The 23,872-nt window shown below is 39.2% G+C and overlaps 1 protein-coding gene across 2 annotated transcripts in view; it reads right to left on the reverse strand.

Moving 5' to 3' along the window:
- The window catches only part of EPS15L1 (epidermal growth factor receptor pathway substrate 15 like 1), a 157,942-nt gene that overhangs the window by 114,144 nt on the left and 19,926 nt on the right, over window positions 1-23,872 (reverse strand). For both annotated transcript variants that reach the window (XM_063455425.1, XM_063455424.1), the window contains exons 2-9: window positions 19,479-19,520; window positions 16,276-16,365; window positions 6,048-6,095; window positions 5,195-5,290; window positions 3,630-3,692; window positions 3,223-3,348; window positions 634-693; window positions 49-279 (exon numbers count right to left, since the gene is read on the reverse strand). In XM_063455425.1, the coding sequence (XP_063311495.1) occupies window positions 49-279; window positions 634-693; window positions 3,223-3,348; window positions 3,630-3,692; window positions 5,195-5,290; window positions 6,048-6,095; window positions 16,276-16,365; window positions 19,479-19,520 (756 nt within the window). The remainder of the gene's footprint in view (window positions 1-48; window positions 280-633; window positions 694-3,222; window positions 3,349-3,629; window positions 3,693-5,194; window positions 5,291-6,047; window positions 6,096-16,275; window positions 16,366-19,478; window positions 19,521-23,872) is intronic.

Consider the following 23,872-nt stretch of genomic DNA (forward strand, 5'->3'; position numbering starts at 1 on the left):
TATTGACAACACTTACTTTAAAAACAAAACAAAAACCGTATTAAATACCTGAGTTGGTTTAGAAGAGTGTTTGGGGGACAAACTACCAGCACTGTTTAAACTGCTCATGCTACCATGGGATGGGGTAGAACGTAGACTGTCCTTCGGTGGAGGACTGGCAGGGAGAACAGGTACGGCCCCAGCGAACGTTTTCTTCCTCTTGCTTGGCGGAATAAGAGATTGAGGCAATACAGATGGCACAGGCTCTTTTTCCAGAGCTCTATATACAAGATGCATGGCCTGTAAGATACATGGATAGCACTTTTGTAAGTGTTATACAAGAACACTAAACATATGTTTTAAGTTAAAAGTAAAGCAACCTTTCAAAAGAGACTAAACCAACTTTTGCAATGATTGGAGGTGTGTATGTATTTGTAAGAATCATGGGTGTACATATAAATGTATAATTAGTAACACATTTCAAAGTTCTGGGAGGAGGCACATTACATGTATGGACATTCCTAGCAATATATGTCAGTGATCCCACATAGGTTGGTATTCAGAAAGACTTCCACATTCTCAAATGTAAACAAATTCTAGATTTCATAAATGCGTAAGTGGATTTTCTATATTTTGAATGAATATTTTACTCACCACTGCAAATTCATCCCTGTCCAAATGACCATCTTTGTCTATGTCACTTAGATCCCACACCTGAGTTCAAATGACAACATCATTATTAATACAGTAAAATAAATCAATAAAGTCCAAGGTGGTTCATTTCAAAGATGTTGTTAATCTTATACAACAGAGGAAAAGAAAACAAGTGTGCATTAAACCATCAGCTCTCACAAACTACAGACACACAGGGTTTTACAGTAACATTACAGAAAATTATACCAAAACTATTTGGGCATGGTAGAGGGCTTTAGAAATTACAAAAGGATTGCAAAGATCTTCATACTACTGATTTTTCTATACGATTAACAAATGTTTTAGCTTTTCAAACATGCATTTCTGTTCAGGACATTCTTTACGTAGTTTCAAATTCCACTACATGAAACAGTATGTACACACTATAAACTTGGAAACTTTCCAAAAAAGGTTGTACAGACTATGTTACAGGATAGCTAGCTACATACAATCTGCTGTTTAAAGTGGGGTTAAGAAAACTGTAAAACATAAAATACAACAGAAAGAGTGTATTTTCATAAAGTTTTTAATGCCATTCAAAAATGCAAGATGTGAAAAAGTAAAGGAGCGGGGTCTGAGAGCCACGCAAACTGGATGCACAAGGTGCCTAAGTTCTGAAAGATAAGCAGAATTGTGAGTCTTTAGATGGCTTTAAACTTACATTTTATGATTTTGCACCGTTATGTTCCTCTAGCAACTAGTGTGATCACGGTTTAAGAATTTTGGAATGGTTTTCAAGCTACCTTGAAGCTCTAGAGACCTTGGGCCTAATCTGACAACAGAGTGAGGAAGGCAGCCACTGCCTACCTCTATCTCTATCTCACACCAATCTTTTCTTCACGAATAGTGACTCCCCGCACCCCCATACCCCTCTGGACCAGTGGGGGTATCCTGTTTCTCACAGAGGAAGCGGTTGGTGGATTTTGCACACCGAGCCGGGACATCGTCTGGGCTTTTTTTATTCTCAAGATGTCTGCAACAACGAATTTCCTGCATTATAGCCTTAAAACTGCAAAGTTTTTGGTAACCTTTAATAGAAGGCTTCGAAATAAATTTTGGGCGCGATTGAACCAACACTCAAACCATGTAAGCAAACAGTCCTCATGGCCCAACAAAACTCCAGGTTTTGTCCGTATCTCCATTGGAATAAAAAAAGGAAATACATAAATTCCGGACTGTTGGTATGCCATGAGGACTGGTTTGGAAACCACTGATCTAAAGCATATTACATATGGAGGTAGAGAGGAGTTGGCTAGGAGGAAGGTCTCGACCAGGCATTTAGAAAATAAGCAGCAGCACACCTCTACAGTGTAGCCTACCCAGGCTGAGAGAGATATCCTCAACACACCACCCACATATGTGGATGGAAACCTTGAGGAGACAGCGGAAATTCAAATCCAATTCTGGTCCATTTTCAGATTCCTAGGGGGGATGGACTGGAGCACTAATAGTTGCTTGGTCCGTGGAGTAAAGGTGTTGGCTCCTTCCCTAGCTCGGGTCTGGTACAGTTGTCCACCAGTGCCTGCCGGGATGCCTATTCGAGTGACCTTGTGAAAGATCTCTGCCATTAACTAGCTTTGGCATCAGCTGACTATGCGAAGTCCATGGGTTACCTGGCTCAGTACATGGTTGTTATAAAATACTTTACTAGTGCACCAGTCTTTTGGGGCTTCCCTGTGGTCACTCTATATATAGTTTAAAATGCAGCCAGTGCATATGTCTCTATTATTTGTTTTTTTCTCTTAATTTTGTTATATGCGCACTGTACCATATGTCTACTCATTTAAACAAAAAACCCTCATTCCACATGCTAATGCCTGTAATGTCATATTATGCTATTTTCCATTAATTATTTTGTGTATATGACAAACAAGTATGTGGCTTGAGCGATAAATAGAAAAATAAAATAGAAAAAGTTAAAGTAAAAATAACATTATGAGGTTAAATAACATTATGAATTATTAAAGTTCAACTGTCACCTCAAAATAATTTTAGTAACCCTTTAATCAAGGTTTGAAAGAAAGATTATTTTTTTAAAAGATCTAACCTGTACGAACTTGCTCTTACGAACATAAAGGTTAACTGCATGTTAACCTTCTATATACCGTGATACTGCTGTTGTGGCGTAACAAGGCTGTTTGTTACTCTTGTGCACAACAAAAAAATAAATAAATAAATGAGTATCTCATTCCTACGTTTAGTAAATGATAGGATCCTTCAGCCATATACATACAACTTTGGTCAGACAGTTTTTTAAATCCAACAGTTGTTCTCTATGGTCTTCCCTGCTTCACGTACTACACAGTAGTAGGGAAGACCAGAGAGACTGACTGTTTTTAAACTCTGTCTGACCTAAGGTGCATGTATATGGCTGAAGAATCCGGTCATATACTAAAGGTAGGGATGAGTTTTGTAATTTGTTTTATACATATACTTCATTTAACAACAAATCTATTTCCTTTCAAAACTTTATTAAATAATAATTATATTTAAAAAAAAAAAAAAATTGAGGTGACAGTTGCCCTTTAAGTGGATGTTAAGCATACTCACCCTCCCCAGGATATCCAGAGGTAGTTTGGAGTTTATAAGTACCGGTTTGACCTTGTCTCCTGAGAGCAAGCCATTCACAGGCACCAAGCTGTCAAAAATACCATCAAACTTTGCTTTCTCTTCTATCTAGTGGATAAAATAAACAGGAATTTAGTATTTATTCAGTGAAGAAGTAGCAGGTTTACCCTGTCCAATTATTTACTGAGACTTTATCTGGAGTGTACACAGCTAATGTTAAATGTTCCTGGTAGAATGCACGGTAATTTAGGAAAGATGGGTTTATTTCAAAATCCTCTAAATGAAAGGAACGATCTATAAACTTTTATATCTAAAGTACAATACATAAAATAGCAAAATAAACTATTTACAGGAATTTAGAAATTTCATTTATTTATGATGGCACTTACCCGAACTGACCAATGTGCCTCAACAGGGGGTGGCGTAATTAGCTGTGGGCTGCTGGTGTCATGCTAAAAAGAGATAAAGAGTAGTAGAGATGCATAATTTTAGAAAACAACAAATGTGAATCACATGTAAAATAAAACACTCAAATGCAGAAAAATGAATACATTTAAATGCAGTAAATTTCAAAAGAATGTGCTCTGTAGTGGAAAATATTATCCATATCTATGTTCTAAATCTCCATACTGGCTTTTCCCATTCCTCTGCAGATTACACACTCCACAAAAGATATGAGCATTTCGACCCTTTAAAACCCGGCTCCAAGAAGAGGCTTTTTTACCTCTTCCCTTGATATAACACACTGCACAACTTTCACATCTCCATATTCTTCTTAGATTACAACGTCCACTACTGCTCATTATGCCTTCCTGCTCGTGCACAAATAACACTTTTCATCTACTCCGAGGTACACACATTTCACGACTGCCTTATTGCCTAGAATACATATTTCTGATGGGAAGAGTACCATGCATGCCCTCACGCTTGTGTTGAAAGTGACTAAAACTGCAGAAACCTATAAACAATTATAGCGCGCACAAAACCTGGGCAAAGCCATCTTTCCTTTAAGAGAGAAATTTCTAAAATTTAAGTTGCCATTCCACCAAGGGAAAATATAACTAGTGTTCCAGCAGCTCATGCAAAATAAAGGACCCCCCACCCCCACTTTTCTATCTTGGCCAGCATTAAGTGTTTTAGCAATTTGAGCTACAGTAGCTCATCTGTCTGATCTGGCCATGTGCATCAATGAGCCCTGGGTGCCCATGATCCCAACACCAGTTCACCAGTTGTCAATCCTTGCACCACTTTTGGTAGGTACTAAGGCACTGCACACCTGGAACACCCCACAGGACTTGCTGTTTTGGAGAGGTTCTAACCCAGTCAACTATTTGGCCCTTGTCAAAGTCATTCAGATCTTTTCGCTTGCCCATTTTGAAATTCAAGAACTCACTTGCTGCTTAATATATCCCACCCCTTGACAGATGCCACTGTAACAATATAATCAATGTTTTTCACTTCGCCTGTCAGTGGTTTTAATGTTGTGGATGATCAGTGTATAGAGTTGAATGGTTTCTTTTACGTGCAGAAATGTTTGCAAAAAAAAAAAAAAGATTATTTTACTTACCTATTCCAGTGCCAAGGCTCCCACTACACTGCTCACCTCTCGGGAGGCATGGTCTCCAACAGCGATGGTCCAATGCTCCTATGAGAGGAGCCCTGGGGACCTGATGTGCATCCACGGCAATCCAAACCCTGCCACCCAAACTCCCACATACAAAACCATTGTATCACCAATGACACATCGCGTCATTGAGTTTTACGCAGGAAGACAGTCACTAGAGGTGTATTTAACCCTGCAATGCGAATATTGCCATTTCTTAAAAAAAAAAAGGTAATGTTTTACATTGCAGTGTTAAAAAACAGGACCTACACGGAAACCATGCAGCGATATAATGAGATAATCCAATATATTTAACACCATAAAGAAGTCATTTAAAAGAATATAACTTACAAACTTGGGAGGCGGTACCGGAACATTTAGACTGGCTAAGTTGACTTCATGTCCACTCTGTGCACATGCCACAAGCCTCAGTGCTACATAAAACCCCTAGAAAATAATATAAAAGGGCTTTTCAGACACCCATACATGTTGGTTAGATCACAGCTAGTTAAGATGGTGTGTATTTTCCTAGGAAACTTTTTTTTTTTTTTTTTTTTTTATAAAAATGTTTTGATCTATGAGTGCTTGTAAGGTTACCTGTGACACTTTCTCATAGCTGCATCATTCTAGAGTCAAACCTGAGGTGGATTGGCAAATATCTGATAGTGTTAAGCCTGGCCATTATAAGAATCAGTAATACAAGTCCACCTATTTATACGTATCTGTACCTATGTTAGCGTATTATAGAAAAAGTAATTTGCTAGTAGCAGTTATTATGATCACTGTAGACGGTTCTATTTTACAGCCTTTTCCTGTAATTGACATTTTGTGTGATATACATTTTCCTCCTTTTTTGTAATTCAGAAATAAAAATTGAATTAAATTAAAAAAACTAAACAAAAAAATGAATAAATAAAATAAATGGCTTGCTACATCCATAAAGTATCAGTTATGGGATAGGCCAAGTAGTTATGCAGAAAGTTAGTATTATTACAGACTGAGTCTATTCTCGTTTCAGTGGAAGCTCTCAGCACAAGTTGAAAAAATCTAAGAATTAGTAGAAAAATATGGAAATATATTTTAGAATCAAGGGGCAGCGATGGAAAACAAAGCTACAGCCTAGATTGTTATAATTGTAATTTCTGTGAATTGACTAAGAATTATTCATGTTGGGAAGATGGCTAAAAGGACCAGCTTTACCTACCTGTTTATCCAAATAGCCTTTCCCCTCTGGGTCGGCTAAATCCCAAATCTGTAAAGCAATAAACACAGAGACTGGTTTTATATAATCTTACATTTTTAAGTACCTATTACATTGAGGAAAAAAACATAGAAACGGTTAGGACAGGGGTTGGCAACCTTGTACATTCTAGATGTTGTGGACATCGCCCTTGATGCTTTGCTGTCAGTATGACTGTAAGAGCATTATGGGAGTTGTAGACCACCACACCTGTGCCGAAGGTTACCCACCTCTGGGTTAGGAGTTAAATTCCCACTGATGTCTAGTTTCTTTAATCTAAATTTCAGAGAGAGAGAGTAAGGTTATATTTTAATTGATCTTTAATTTACAGGGACATTCCACAGCCAACATTTTTTCCAAAATATGCAACCTTCGTAAAAAGAGATTCACTTAAAAATATATATATATATTTTAAATAAATAAATCAAAATATTAATATCGCCGAAGAAGAAAAAAAGATTTACCAGGCCCAATAGCCCATTAATATGCTTGAGCATTCTTTAACTTTACTTTAAAATGCATATCCTGTACATATTAGAGGACCACTATAGTGCCAGGAAAATAAACTCTTTTTCCTGGCACTATAGTGTTAATAGGACCCCCACCCTCATGGCCTATAGTGGTCCGTAAATGTCCAGGTAGTGGTTTCTTATTCAGCATAATCTCAGATTTTCATGAATTCCAAAATGTGTGTAAAAATCCTGCATCACAATCAAACATTTGTATATGTTCTTTATATTGTAATATACAAGAAAACTAATTAATTATTATCCAAGAGGTAAATGTGCAAAATGTGTGTTAAAAAATAGAAGTAGAAATTCAAAATTACTTACTATGACAGGCTACAATGAAAGAACCAAGCCTCAAAATAAAGTTAAAAAGTTGTTGGGGGAGGGGGCGGGCAGTAGTCCAAGGCAGTCGCATGGTGCTAAAGCTCCACAGGGAAATCCTGATAAACAGCCTAAAATTGGACTAAAACTGTCATTTTTCTGGCGAAATTGTGCCTACAATCCTGAGGAGCACTCTGCTCGACACCTTTCTGCCTGACTCAAGCAGACACAGTCCGGGCTAGGCTACCCTGAGGCTTGCAGCCATACCAGAGGTGGGGGAGGTGGCCGATCCCCTGCCTCTAATTAGAGCCCGCAGGCTTTGAACCAACAGGGATATCCCGGTCCACACTGGAATACTTGTGCGGTGAACGCTGCAGGATATACTGTCTCCCAGTGCACAGAGGTTTCACAGTCACAATGGCAGCCACACCAGGGCCTACAGCACCTCCTCATGGTCACCCATGTCCTTGGACCAGCTACTCATGGCGTTTGATCAAGTGTGTGCTAAGTTCTGGGAAAGGTTCTAAGCTCGAGAAAGTACCTCTGCTTCTCTGGGCCTAGTCTCAGCACCCCAGACCCATCCTGCTGGACAACGCTTCAGGATCATCAGCGAGTGCCCAGACTAACCTTGCTGAGGAGACGGCGTGGGAGGATGCCACGAAGTGTAAATACCTCGCACAGCCCTCGCCTTCCCACCGGTACTCACTCACCCCAATTACAGCGTGATAAGCATTCTCACCTCCAACACTGCCTGCAAGATCGAGAGATCTGTGTTTCCCGCTGCCAGGTGTGCATGGCAGTGGAAAAGACTATGCTGAATGGCCTGGGGACTCGAGTTCAGGGGAAATGCCCTATCGAGGAGCCTGATAGTGGCAAAGGCTGGGACTCTCCCGCTTCAGTAAACATACATTTTATCCTATAGAATGTAAGCTCGATTCAGCAGGGTCCTCTTCAACCTATTGTTCCCGTAAGTTTTTTATGTGTAATTGTCCTCTTTATAGTTAAATCCCCCTCTCATATTATTGTAAAGCGCTACGGAATCTGTTGGCGCTGTATAAATGGCAATAATATTAATCAGCAGCTTATCTGTTTTGCGGAGGATCTCCTAGTTCTCGATGTTCTACACACTGATGTTATTATAGTATATTGAAGTGCCTTACCTATTTATCTTCTGTTATTTTTGATTGCCCAGTGGTACTCACCTCGTTTTCCTCTACAGTTCTACCCTATGACCTATCTCACTCTTTCTCTTACAAGATAGAACTGTATTCCTGATGCTTTGCAAACCTATAAAATGTGCAACCTGCAACTAGCGTACAATATACTGAATATTGTTCTATTCTTGATCTGATGCTGACCAATATGCACATATTCTTGTTACATCATTGCACTTAAAAAAAATGTAATTCTTTATTTTTGAAGTTGTTTCTTTATATTTCATGCATTCACTCAGACACACTAGCAAATGCTAAAGTGACAAGATCCGATTACATCATATGTCCTATCTGTGTTGGGAACATGATTGTATCTATGTACATCAGTGTCTGTGCTTACAACATCATGGGAATAAGCGCGTACTGTTAATGTGTTACTTTATTAAAGTCATGGTGATGATTCCAAACATTTCTCTCTCTCCGTTGCAAAGTTAAAAATGAACATAAAAAGATTGCAATTCTCATAATGGCCAACAAGAGATGGAGGAACATGAAGGGGTCCCTGACAATCACATTTACATTAAATTCCAGCAGCCAGCCAGCCCAAATGAAAAGGTAAACTGTCACTTCACAGTATTTTTTTTTGTTTTTGTTTTTTATATTAGTCCCTATATTTAACAAACGTGTTTGTGAGGTGTGGAAAATGAAATTAAATGTGAAAATCAACACTTTATCCAGTAACTGGGTACTTTGACATTGGTGTCCTGTAAATCATTGTTCTAATCTAACCTATTTTGTTTGCACTTGCAGCCAGCACAAAGTAAGCATACCTAGAAGAGGAGAAATTAAACAAGGTTTCTATTTCTCTTCCTCATCCGCAATAAGTGCTATGGCTAAGCTTAGAATGAACTGGATTGTGATAAAGCAGCTCTTCCACTCGCATCCTCCTTCAAAATGAATAATTCATAAAGATTAAAGGACCACTATAGTGCCAGGAAAACAAACTTGTTTTCCTGGCTCTATAGGGTCCTTTGGGTCCCCCACACCCTCTGGGTCCCCTTTCCGCCGGGCCCAACGTAATCCGCTGAATGTGCATGCGCGGCAAGAGCCGCGCGCACAGTAAGTCCATATGCTCAATGCTTTCCTATGGACGGCAGCGTCTGCTCACTGAGAAAAATCACAGTGATACGCGTGGAAGCGCCTCTAGCGGCTGTCAATGAGACAGCCACTAGAGGCTTGATTAACCCTATTGTAAACATAGCAGTTTCTCTGAAACTGCTATGTTTACAGCTGCAGGGTTGACCCTAGATCAGGTATAGGCAACCTTCGGCTCTGCAGATGTTTTGGACTACACCTCCCATGATGCTTTGCCAGCATTATGTGTGTAAGAGCATTATGGGGGATGTAGTCCACAACATCTGGAGAGCCGAAGGTTGCCTATACCTGCCCTAGATGGACCAGGCACCCAGACCACTTCATTGAGCTGCAGTGGTCCTTTAAATCTTGATCAAATACAGTTTGACTGTGTTTGAATTTCACTGAAATTGCAACATGGTCAAAAGATATACCAAGAAAAAAGTAGGGGCTTTTATTCTACTCCTGACGAAACTTGACCAAATGTGGAGTTGCCTTTTTTTAAGATTTGTCACCTTCCCCAGGAGGAGGACCATGGCGGCAGACATGAGGGACTTTCTACTTAAGAGGAAATAATTTTAAAATAAATCATTGTAAAAGGAGGGGGGGGGGGGGGTTTGACCAATAAATCAGCACCTAACACGTATTTAAATGTAGTACTTAGAATAAATGTTTGGAATGCACTTTATATGGTTTTGAATTTATCACACAAAATTGAAAGAAGAAAAAAGAAAATCTATTATAGGAAATATTGATGAGAAAGAGTGTATGAGGGATTTTATTTAAGAAAAGCTAAAAAAAAAATTGAAAAGGGAGAAGGTTTTTTTTTTTTTTTTCCTTCTTCTCTGGGAGAGGTAGATTGGGAAGGAACATTGAATGCATTAGACTCCACCTATTACCCTGATCCTGTCAGCAACTGTGATTTAGCCTAGATATAAATATAGGTTAGGATTCTGTCTATTTAGACATTGTCTTAAGACAGTAAGGATGAATGTAAGATTGTCTTGTCCCGGTTGTGTGAGGCGTTGGCAGGGGGGACTTTGGCAGGCTCTGAATAGATGACATTAAAAGTCTTTTCAATTAACGCACTGGGTCTCAATACAACTCAAAACAGAGGCTTTTTATATGACTCTATAGTAAAAAATAAATCCGATTTATGCTTTGTGCAAGAGACCCATTGGAAGACTGGTGTAGCACACCTATGGCGGTTTACCATATTTCCTCGGGTTTTCTGCTCGGGTCTTCCAAATAAAAAGAAGAGTTGCAATTATCCTTGCAGAATGGCTAAAATTTGAGCAGATTGTAGAATTAAAAGATCCCAAAGGAAGATACTTGATACTGGTATGTAATATAAATGACAGATGCTACACCCTTGTTAAAGGACCACTCTAGTGCCAGGAAAACATACTCGTTTTCCTGGCACTAGAGTGCCCTGAGGGTGCCCCCACCCTCAGGGACCCCCTCCCGCCCGGCTCTGGAAAGGGGAAAGTGTTTAAAACTTACCTTTTTCCAGCGGTGGGCGGAGAGCTCTCCTCCTCCGATCCTCCTCTTCTCCTCCCCGTCGGCTGAATGCGCACGCACGGCAAGAGCTGCGCGCGCATTCAGCCGGTCACATAGGAAAGCATTCATAATGCTTTCCTATGGACGCTTGCATGCTCTCACTGTGATTTTCACAGTGAGAATCACGCAAGCGCCTCTAGCGGCTGTCAATGAGACAGCCACTAGAGGAAATAGGGGAAGGCTTAACCCATTCACAAACATAGCAGTTTCTCTGAAACTGCTATGTTTATGAAAAAATGGATTAACCCTAGAAGGACCTGGCACCCAGACCAGTTCATTAAGCTGAAGTGGTCTGGGTGCCTAGAGTGGTCCTTTAATGTTTAGTCCCCCAAATTATACGCTCAAAAGTTCTTTAACCCCTTAAGGACCAACCTTCTGGAATAAAAGGGAATCATGACATGTCACACATGTCATGTGTCCTTAAGGGGTTAAAAATATATTTTCTAAAATAGATCAGGTCAAAAAAGGAATCCTGTTGATTGCTGGGGACATGAATACGGTACCAGATATACAAGCAGATAAAAAAAATATTGCATGAAGGCATCAGAAAGGGGGAGTAAGAGGAATTGTGTTTCCTTCCAGGAAGTCCTGCATGAATTCGGCCTATTTGACATCTGGAGGGCACAATACCCAAATGATCACGTTTTTACTTTTTTTTTTTTGAAAGTTCGCAAATCTTATTCAAGAATTGATACATTTTTATCTAAAAGCTGCAACCTGGTTGAATTTCGGAATCCAAAATTTATATAATTAGTTGGTCTGATCATGCCCCAAGACTTGTACAGATAGTGGAAAAAGGGCAGAGGGAGGGCAGAACTTCCAGAAAGTTAAATGAAGAACTTATACATTAGGATGAAACCAGGAAGTATCTGCTAAGACAGGCTGAAGAATTATTTATGAATAATGACTATAATGAGGTTAGTGGAGGCACTAACTAAAATTGAACCAACGTTGGTACCATGAGGATAATAGAGTTAGCAAGCATTTTTCAGACAAACTTAAGTTTAAATAAAGAAGCCAAATAATTAGGAAGATAATTAAGGAAGACAAAGTTAATATCTGTCCATCAGATACGGGTAAAGCTTTTGTCTCATATTACAGGGCTCTGTATAGTCTCCCATCGGAACGGGCAACCGCAGAGGCAAGCCGTGAGTTTCTCAAAACATTTAAATGACCAAGACAGGATGACTTGAAGAAATTTAGTTCTCCTCTGACCCTGGATGAGATCTCTAAATCTATTAAAAACCTTAAGGAGGGAAAATCCCCAGGGCCGGATGGTTACACAGCCCATTTCTATAAGATAATGGTGCCTACCATAACTCCAATCTTACTAAAAGTATTTGTAGAGGGGGCGGAGCCTGGCATCCATGCAGGATAGACGTGTGGGGCTCGAGCTCCCAGGCTTTCCGAACTCTTTGGGGTGAAAACCCTGATTAATCGTAGGTACCCTGACACTGGGGGGCATCACCGTGAAGCTGAGCTTGTGTTATACGCACAGATACCTGAATCTAGCCTGTAACCCCTTGGAGACCTGAGCCAACGCTGCTGCTGCCTACTGGGAGAAGGCTGGGGAGAGGCGGACGATCTCCTCGCCTTGAAAACCCCCATCTGGCTCGGCGGCGATCCAACCCCCCTCCCCCTCCCCCTGGACCGGTGGGGGATATCCCGGTCCATACCGGGCAACAAGCACGGCTACAGTCTCCTGCCACAGACTGGCTCCCGGAGGAATGTCTGATACACCAAGCCACAAAATGGCAGCCACCTGCTTGCCGACCACGCAGCACTTACACCCCTCCATAGAGAATCAACACAGCCTGGAATCTACACTGCAGCGCCTGGATGACATTTTTCAGAGATTCTGGCGGAGGATTCTGGAGAGGGAGCAGACCGTCATGGCTGAGAGGGAAATCCCTCCTAAGAGCACGGAGCAGCCGAGAGGAAACAGGCCTCCCCTGGGCAAAGCACACAAGCCTGCGCCCACTCACTCATCTGCTCGCCCGCCCGGGCTGAGAACCCCTCAGAGCACAACCCCCAAGCATCAGGCGCCAAAGCGGAGGATAACCCGCCGGCACAGGCGCATAAAATCTAAACCCACTACTTACCCAAAGAGAAGGAAGAGCCTGGCTCCAGCGAACACCAGAGTCAGCATAAAAATGAAGCAGGCACTCATCCAAGCCTAGGGCGGAAACGAAGCCCTGCATCGCTATGCCAACGCCGATCACCGTAACGCTCAAGCACAGGCCACACATATGCCACAAGCGAGGGTCGGATGAACCAGACGCAGCACAAGCTTCGCTCCCCGGGTGGTCTCACTGCTTTAGCCCAGTACCAATAACATGTCTCACAATCTACGTTACAAACTTTATATACCTACATGTCTATGAACTTGCATGCATACAATAGAAGATCTTGCTTAGAATCTCCTCTAGACATGCTCTGCCTAGCTTGTACTCCCTATCACCATAAGAAAATGTGTAGTACAATCAAATGCCTTATAACTGTTATGCATTGTTCAGCTCATTATCTTGCCATTGCTGTTGAGGCACTGAAAGAATGTCTGTCACTCTCATGCACACAAAAATAAAGAATTTAAAAAAAATAAAAAGTATTTGGAGAAATAGATAAGGGTTGCCCGTTCCTACTGGAGATGCAACAAGCCTGTATAAACCCGATTCCTAAACCAGACAAAGATCATAATTCCGTCACTATCACCCCATATCCCTGTTGAATACCGATATTAAAATATTTTCCAAGATCCTGGCGGAGAGATTAAAGGATTTCATTCCCAATTTAGTTCATCCTGATCAAACAGGCTTTGTTAAGGACCATGAGGGAAGCGATAACGTTCGCAAACTGTTACATGTGATCCATATCTGCAAATCTATTTCCTCCCCGGTGGCCTTTGTGGCTCTGGATGCCGAAAACGCCTTTGACAGAGTTAGCTGGCGCTGTCGGATGTCTTGGGGCCCATGAGTCACAGAGCCTCTACTGGATAAGATTAAGAGTCCATCTGCCAGGGTCTCGGGTTCAACTCAGAATGGTTTGGGTTAGCTAATGGGAAGAGACAAGGGTGGCCCATTGGCCCGAATGTTGTATGCACTTTCATTAGAACCCTTGGCAACTTATATAAGACAGGAGGAGGAAATCCTGGAAATTCGCTATGGCGACCAGACTTCAAAGTTCATGTTATATGCAGATGATGTAGTTCTGACACTTTCTAATCCAAAAACCTCTCTGTTGGCAGTTTTGAAATGCATTCATAATTTTGGGAGAATTTCTAACTATAAATTACATTTAAAAAAGACAAGTAATTAATTCTAGTGTCCCAACTGACCAACTACATAGATTGGGCGATTCTTACCCATTTAATTGGTTTAAGAATGAAATGTTTTATTTGGGGATAAAATTAAGTTTCAATTGGTTTAAGATTGTAAACAATAATTATAATGACTTACATCAGGGCTTAAAACTTACCATAAGCAAATGGGGGAATTTATATATACCATGGCTGGGGAAAATAAACGCAGTACGATCTTTTTTAGTCCCTAAACTGGAATACCTATTAAGAACTCTTCCTATAAGAGAACCCAAACTTACGCTAAACAAATTTACGTTTGTATGGGGGAGGCGTAGACCCAGACTTTACTCCTCAAATTTGTCTCGCAAATTAAAAGATGGGGGAACATGTATACTTGATTTATAACTCCATAATGCTATCCCATTTGATTAAATGTAAATTTAAAGTCTCAGAAAATAGTTTATGGTTAGTTTATGAAAGACAAGTTTTATCCAACAAGAATCCTTTTTTCTTGCTTTGGGCAGATAACTTGGCTATAAAATGACTTAATGTGGAAAATAAAGGCTTCGGTGAAATTTATCATGGTACCCATCTTGTAAGACGGAAGCATAATAGTAAAGATTGTATCTCCTTGGATGCTCCTATAGAAGCTTTGTCCCTATATCTTGATAATATAAATATAAAGAGTTGGGTAAATGCTGGCATTGTATATATCGGATAATTATTTGACGGAGTAATTTTTAGACCATTCACTACTCTATGTGCAAATCATGGAATTTCCAGCAAGGAATACCTTACTTACTTTAAATTAAAAAACTTTTTTGAAAAAGAAGGAAATTAAGAGCGGTAATAAGCTGGATAAACTCTATGACCTAGATAATTGCTCCAATTTGCCTTCTATGATTAGAGAATTATTGTATACAAGTAAAACGGGTACAAAGCTTTGTGGGGTTATGAAATGGGAAAGGGAGCTGAGCACAGAATTTGTATCCAGTGAATGGGTAACCGCTTTAAATCTGACAAAAAAAAAACTATTCATAGTATTTCACGGTTTGAGAATTATCTCAACATTTTACACAGATGGTATCTGACACCAGACAGGTTAAGTAAGTTTCAACCCAACATTAAGGATCTTTGTTGGAGATGCGAGAAGGAAACTGGAACTATACGGCATATGGTGGGAATGTACCTGCCTATTACCTTTGAAGGTCAAGTTAGAAAATGAACTTACAAGTTTAACACAGTCCCATATTGAACTGATCCCCCAACTCTTTTTGTTACATTTGGATTTCCCCAAATTGAAAGAAGAAATGAAAATGCTAATTGTGCATATATTAATGGCCACCAAATTCTTTTTTGGCGGGAAATGGAGATCTGAGGCGATCCCTAAGTGGACTGAAATAGCCTCACAGATTAACTATCAGAGATTCATGGTGAAAGCTGTATATATTAGTCTTGAGAACTTGGGGTTATATAATGACATATGAAAACTATAGCCTCTGGGTACAGACTTGACTAAAACTCCTTCCAACCAACGCCTCCACTCTCACGCCGGGACAGGTATGAATGGTTGTGTGATTGGAATTTGATTTTCCACGTTAAAGTATTTGTTATAGATATTTTTAATAGAATTACTTTTTATCACTTTATTAGATTTAAAATACGTTTTGGATTACGGAAAGGGAAAGGAAACGAAGGGAAGGAGGGAAAAAAAGGCGGGAAAATAGGGAAGGAGGGAGTGAAAAAGAACAAAGATTGCAAAAGATTGCAGCAAATAAAACTGTCTCTTTAATTTTCCTACCCTTTTGATCAATTCCCTTCAGCATCATACATATTTGAATCACGTATTTTATCACTGAGGAATTGTAAAAATAAAAATACAAAAAAAAAAAAATTACAGAGAGCTTAAAGAATTGTTATTTTTGATACTAGAAAGTAACCATGTATTCACAAAATGGGGCCCATTGCCTGAAACATGTAAGGTGCAATAATGTCAAGACAATGATAAAACATGCTTGTGTAAGCATGCAATATAAAATAAATACATAAATTACCCAGCATTTACATTTGCTCTAGCAGCAGCATCCTATTTTAAACTCTATAACCAATGTGTTTTGTTTTATATAGAATAGACCTAAATTTTATGTAATAAAATGCATTAAACGTGACTAGGTCACAAATTAACTGACTTGACAGCCTTGAGGTAACAAGCATACCTTCCCAAGGATATTGTCTGAAAGAGCAGACTTTTTAAGGAAAAGAGCAGCTTCTGCTGGTCCTACTCTCCCGGTATGAGATGGATCCACCTGCAGGACACAGAAGATATTCAATCAAATAAAACACCCACAAAATACTATGTATGACGACACTTTCCAACAGCAAACAAAAAAAAAGTTATCCTGGTTTTCAATAGAACAGTGTATGTTAAGAATATGTGACAACATGGAGATTGAAATTATCAGTTATAGCTAAAAGGGAGACAACATTTAGCAAACTCGTTTTCAATTCACTTCTATTTGGTTCAATAACCATATTGAGAAATTTAAATCTGAATGCAAAAGTTGAGATAACTACTATTTTCTAAATGTGTGACTGAAGGTCTTTTTAGATACAATTATATGTTTCTATTTTGTTTTGTATCCTTTCCATTTAATGGACAGTGATCTGATTTGAAATATGTCTATTTGTACAAGACTAGTAAGTCATTAAGCATGGTGGTTTCATTTCAAATGTGTCAATTATTTATTTTCTCCTTTGCCAAAACTGTAATGGGACAAATATTTATTACAGAACTCTGTAGGTGCCAATGAGGTTTTGTTTCTTCAAATAAAAATCGTTCACACAGAATAGTAAATCGTTTCTAAGATATAAGTATATAGTGCCCACATTGCGTGCACGATTTTATAGCCTTTACACACCAAATTTCAGAAAAGAAATCAACTTGCGACATGAATGCTTTGTCCTGGGATCCGTGCTATTAAATTAACCAAACAGCCCATCAGATGCAGATTTGAGCGGTTTTGTCATCATGCTTTGCTATCACAGAGTCCCAGAAGCCACATGCATGCTGCTTTTCGGTCAATCCCATGCTTTCCCATAGGAAAACATTGGAATGCTATTGTGCATGTCATGCTGTACCAATCAGCATCTCCTCAGAGATGCAGTGGATCATTAGATATCTTTGGGGAGCATTCAGCGTTCGCAGTGTAGCACTGAAATAGAAAGCCCCTCTAGTGGCTGTCTGAGTGACTAGGCAGCAATGTAAACGCTGTCTTTTTTCTGAAATAGAGAGGGAAATACACACACACAATATACAAGCACTGCATCCACTACACATGCACTAACGCACAGCTTGTCCACTTTACACACACAATGCATTCAATACACAAATTCACACACTGCATTCACACACTGCATCCACAGCGCACACACCCTGTGTCTACTCTACATATACTGCATTCTTGTGGGGGGACTTGGAGGTGGACCTCGAGGGGCAAGACCTTGAGGTGTGTATGGGGCCCCAATAATTGTGATGGCAGGGCTTAGCTCATTCGAGCTAATGGTAGCTCTTGAAGGCTTCACAGGACACTACACCCCAGGTTAGTCGTCAAAGTATTTACAAGCAATTTGACTACTAACCCTGGGAGGCTGTAGTGGATATGGTAATACCAATAGGAATACAATCCTACACGTACTAGGAGATCTTCTACCAGATAACTCAAAACACTCAATGGTTTACTTTTTAAAAAGCCCTCAACAGGCATGAATAAATAGTGCACATTCAAACTATGAGCATAACAGATGGAGTAAGGTAAATAAAATGCATACAATAAAGTTGAGAAGAACATGGTTATCAGCAAAAATCAGCACGGTTTTATGAAGCACAGGTCGTGTCAAACTAACTTGATTGCATTCTACGAAGAAGTAAGTAGAAGTATAGATCAGGGTGTTGCAGTGGATGTGATCTATTTGGATTTTGCCAAGGCATTTGGTACAGTTCCACACAGAAGATTAGTGTTCAAACTCAAGGAAATCGGTCTAGATGAAAATGCTTGTTCTTGGGTAGAACATTGGCTTAAAAACAGAGTACAAAGAGTTGTCGTTAATGGTAAATTTTCAAGCTGGACAGAGGTGGCAAGTGGTGTCCCTCAGGGGTCGGTTCTGGGACCCCTTCTATTTAACATGTTTATAAATGATCTTGAAGACAGCATTGAAAGTCATGTTTCAGTGTTTGCAGATGACACAAAACTTTGTAAAATAATACAATGTGAGCAAGATATTACTTTGCTGCAGAGGGATTTAGATAGACTGGAGGACTGGGCACTCAAATGGCAGATGAAATTTAATGTTGAAAAATGCAAAGTTATGCACTTTCGGCGTAAAGAATACACAAGCAACGTATACCCTTAATGGAAGCGAATTAGGAATAACAACACACGAAAAGGACTTGGGAATTGTTATAGACAACAAACTATGCAACAATGTGCAATGTCAATCAGCAGTGGTCAAGGCCAGTAGGGTATTGTCATGCATGAAAAATGGCATTCATTCTCGGGACGAGAATATCATTTTGCCACTTTATAAATCACTGGTAAGACCACACATTGAATATGCTGTGCAATTTTGGGCACCTGTTCTAAAGAAGGATATTATGGCACTAGAAAAAGTGCAGAGGCGGGCTACAAAATTAATAAAAGGAATGGAACATATCAGCTATGAAGAAAGGTTAACAAATTTAAACCTATTTAGTTTAGAAAAACGTTGCCTGAGAGGGGATATGATAACATTATACAAATATATTCGAGGCCAATACAAACCATTGTGTGGAAATATATTCACAAACCGGACTTTACATAGGACACAAGGTCATGCGTTTAGACTAGAAGAAAGAAGATTTCGTCTAAGGCAAAGGAAAGGTTTTTTTTACTGTAAGAACAATCAGGATGTGGAATTCTCTGCCTGAATAAGTGGTTTTATCAGAGTCCACACAGATGTTCAAACAGCTACTAGATGCATACTTGCAAAAACAGAATATTCAAGGATATAATCTTTCAATGTAGGGTAATAATTGCTTGATCCAAGGATAAATCTGACTGCCATTCTGGGGTCAAGAAGGAATTTTTTTCCTAGGTTGTTGCAAAATTGGAAGTGCTTCAAACTGTTTTTTTTTTTTGCCTTCTTTTGGATCAACAGCAAAAAACATATGTGAGGAAGGCTGAACTTGATGGACGCAAGTCTCTTTTCAGCTATGTAATTATGTAACTATATGTAACTATGTAAAGTAAAATAGCACTAAGGAATTAGCCTCTGATGAAGTGACCCTGCCGAGTCACGAAACGCGTTAGGCTTTATGACAGTAGCCGCACACACATCCAAAAACCGAGACTAAAACTAACATGTTTTCTGTTACTGCATTTACCTGCTTGTAATATGATTCATATACTGGATTGCCACTGGAGAGCTGAAGAAAAACAAGACAGAAAAATGGTCAGAGTAATTGTCACAATCCAAATCATATCAGAGACAGCAAAATCATACCATAATGTTATATTTACGAATAAATACATACATACATAACACTGCACCGCAAAAAATCGTGTCTGCGTATAGGTGTCAGTTTGTGTGAAAATATACAAGAGTGCATAGTGATATTGATTTGGTACTGACCAAAAACATCAACCTAAACCTAGACTGCAGTAAGATCACAGCTCATTATAATTCATCGCAATTAACAAATGTCTGAGAAACAATTATCCACAACTGGGGAATTACAATATAGAGCATCAAGATTTTAGGCTGTAGCAAATAATTTCACCTATATTGCTACCCTACTTCATTTTCATAAATTAATATTTAATACGGAGAAGAGGAAGGCATCTTTTGATAGGGTTTAAGACGGGGATTGACAAATTCCAGGTGCCAAGACGACGTGTAGATTAGAAATTGTGTCCTGCAGCATGAATATTTGTCAGTCCGTTCCCTCCAAGGCAGGTTGATGGCTGGCAGTAAGGAATGGAGGCGGAGAGGGAACTGTAATCTTCTTGCTCTGCTCGCATGCCCTGCAGTGTGCCGGAACATGACGTTATGTGTGTTTGTCAATGTGTGTGGATAGGTTTAGGTGACTGGAACCCCTCCAATCGCAAAGGAATGGTGCTTTTACTCACGTTTCCCCACGCTGTGTCGGTCTCGCCATGGCTGGCCCTGCCTCCATGGCAGAAACAATCAAGCTTGACAATCTCAGCCAATCCAATGCTTTCCCGTTGAAAAATATTAGGAGGCTATTGCACATGCGTGGCAAAACACTGCGCAATCAGAATCTCCTCTTGCAATGAATCAACATTCAGCGTTGCATCCAGAGATGCAATGAATCAACACTCAGCGACTCCATGCAGTGTGTGGAGACACTGAATGTAGGTGCTGCACACTATATAGTACTGAGATAGGAAGTATTTTAGTGGCCCGTCTGGGTAACGCTGCCTGTTCTCTGAAAAGGAAGTGTTTACATTGAAAAGCCTGCAGTGACCGGCTCTAGACACCAGAAGCACAACATTAAGTTGTAGCTCTTCTGGTGACTATAGTGTCCCTTTAAGAATTGTATTGTCTTTCAAAGTAAAGCTTTATTAGTTTACAAAAACCTGGATCACAACTTGTTTAGCTTCTCCTAGATTTAACCCCTTACTGTTTTTGCGATGTTGTACATTTGCGACCAGGCATCTTTTTACACTTTTGTGGTGTTTGTGTTTAGCTGTAATTTTCCGCGCTCTCATTTACTGTTCCCATACAAATTATATATTGTTTTTTTCAGGACAAAAGGGGCTTTCTTTACATACCATTATTTATATAATCTCATGTAACTGAATTTTTAAAAAATGAAAAAATATGATGAAAAATTAAAAAATACATGTTTTTTGACTTTTATGTGAAAAATATTTTAACATCTACAAAAGCGAATGAAAAAAACTGCTAAATAGATTAAAAATTTTGTCCTAAATTTAAAAATGCCCAGTGTTTACATGCTTTTTGCTACTTTTTTCCATGTTATAGGGCTATAAGTACAAGTAGGATATTGCGGTTTCAAAACATACATTTTTAAAGTGACATTGTAACACTATTATCTGCCATAAATCGCTGAATAACACCCCACATGTACATATTTTTTTTAAAGTAGACAACCCAGGGTATTCAATATGGGGTATGTCCAGACTTTTTTAGTAGCCACTTAGTCGCAAACACTGGCCAAAGTTAGCGTTCATATTTGTTTGTGTGTGAAAAAAGTAAAAAACTAAATTGAACGCTAATTTTGGCCAGTGTTTGTGACTAAGTGGTTACTAAAAAAGACTGGACATACCCCATTTGCAATACCTTGGGTTGTCTTCTTTTGCAAATGGTATGCCATCATGGGGGTAATTCTCATTCCTGGGCTACCATATGCTCTCAAAGGCAACGTAACCAACCTGGCCATTTTCAATGTAAAAATATTTGACCCATATATTTGACCCTGTAACTTTCAAAAACGCTATAAAACCTGTACATGGGGGGTACTTTTATACTCAGGAGAATTTGCTGAACACAAATATTAGTGTTTCAAAACTGGAAAATGTATCACAACAATTATATCATCAGTAAAAGTGCTGTTTGTGTGTGAAAAATGCAAAAAAAAAGTCACTTTCACTGACAATATCATCGCTGTGATATGTTTTACTGTTTTGAATCACTAATATTTGTGTTCAGCAAAGTCTCCCGAATAAAACAGTACCCCCCATGTACAGGTTTTAGGGTGTCGTAGAACGTTACAGGGTAAAATACAGTGACAGCAAATTAAATTCTCTGGACTTTCGGCTTGGGTTGGCAGGCAGGTCCCTTAAATTGCAATCAATAAAATTACTTAATTATGTAAAAATATTACATAAATACGCACGTATAATTTAAATATATATGCATATTTATATATTTGAAGTCTACGTGTATATTTATATAATTATTTATGTAATTTTGTATATGGACATATGAATAGTTCGTATTCTTTTTATTTATTTATATATACATAGATATATATACAATTTCATTCTAAGTGTATTTTGATATAAATATATATATATTAATATCAAAATACAGTTAGAATAAAATTTCGTATACGGTAGATATATAATTTTTTTAAAATTTTTATTATTATTTTTACATGTTTAATTTAAATTACTTTTTATTTGTATTTTATAATAATATATATATCCAATATATATAGTTATTATATATATTATATATATATATACACGTGTGTAATTTAATTATAAGTGTATTTTTATATTAATATATGTACATATTAATATAAAAATACACTTAGTATGACATTATATATATGATATATAGACACATATTATATAGGTATAATATATGTCTATATATCATATATATATATATATATATATATATATATATATATATACACACATATATAATAATCATTTTTTTTTATTAACTATAACTTTAATTTTTTATTTTATTTTACACTTGCAGGGAGACTGCCTGTCAGCACAGACAGTCCCCCTGCAGGCAGACACATGGACACCTATTGTGACCATGTGGTCGCCCTCTTGGGCGATCACATGGCCACAGGGGTCCTAATCCGCCATGGGGAGACTGTCTGGGCTGCAGGCAGTCTCCCCACACCGGGAGCACCGCCGATCGCCGCCGGGGGAACGACGGCGATCGGGTAAGTACCTCTTAAATTTAGGACGGTTCAGGACCGTCGTCGGTCGGCAAGGGAAAAATGCCGATGACGGTCCTGAACCGTCCTGCGTCGTTAAGGCAAATTTGTCAAGCACTGATTTTGGGGTTTTAACTATTTATGATATGCATTAAAAAGCTAGTAAACATTTAAAAACCACACTATTTCATATTATTAAGCGCAATCAATCTCTTTAATTACACTTTTCAGAGGTTTTAATTTTATCTTGAAAATATATCATAGTAAGTACATAAGTCTTTGGTGCATGACACTATCTATAACTTGTGCCAGCCAAATTGCTAGAAATCTGTAGATTTAAATATTAATATTTATAATTTGAAACTTTATACTTGCTAAAAGGCTACTGGAAATTTTGCGCCCTGATGTGTATTTTATATTACCAAGCATGGAAGTTGGCCTGCACTGCAGATGGCTCTCTGTTGCCAGCACGCTATACGTGCTGACCAAAAAGGAAATTAGCGAATGTTGTACTTATTCACAAGAAAGGTAATAGGGAGGAGTCGGGCAACTATAGGCCAGTAAGCCTTACTTCAGTAGTGGGCAAAGTGATGGAAACCATGTTAAAGGATCACTCTAGGCACCCAGACCACTTCAGCTTAATGAACTGGTCTGGGTGCCAGGTCCAGCTAGCTTTTACCCCCTTTTTTTTATAAACATAGCAGTTTCAGAGAAACTGCTATGTTTATACTGAGGGTTAAGCCAGCCTCCAGAGCCTCTAGTGGCTGTCTCATTGACAGCCGCTAGAGGCGCTTGCGTGCTTCTCACTGTGAAAGTCACAGTGAGAGCACGCAAGCGTCCATAGGAAAGCATTATGAATGCTTTCCTATGCGACCGGCTGAATGCGAGCGCGGCTCCTGCCGCGCATGCGCATTCAGCCGATGACGTCGCGAGGAAGAAGAGGAGGAAAGCTCCCCGCCCGGTGCTGGAGAAAGAGGTAAGTTTAACCCCTTCCTCCCCCCCAGAGCCCGGCGGGAGTGGGTCCCTGAGGATGGGGGCAACCTCAGGGCACTCTAGTGCCAGGAAAACGAGTATGTTTTCCTGGCACTAGAGTGGTCCTTTAAAGGATA

The sequence above is a fragment of the Pelobates fuscus genome, chromosome 5, assembly GCF_036172605.1.
Source record: "Pelobates fuscus isolate aPelFus1 chromosome 5, aPelFus1.pri, whole genome shotgun sequence".
Classification (NCBI taxonomy): Eukaryota; Metazoa; Chordata; class Amphibia; order Anura; family Pelobatidae; genus Pelobates; species Pelobates fuscus.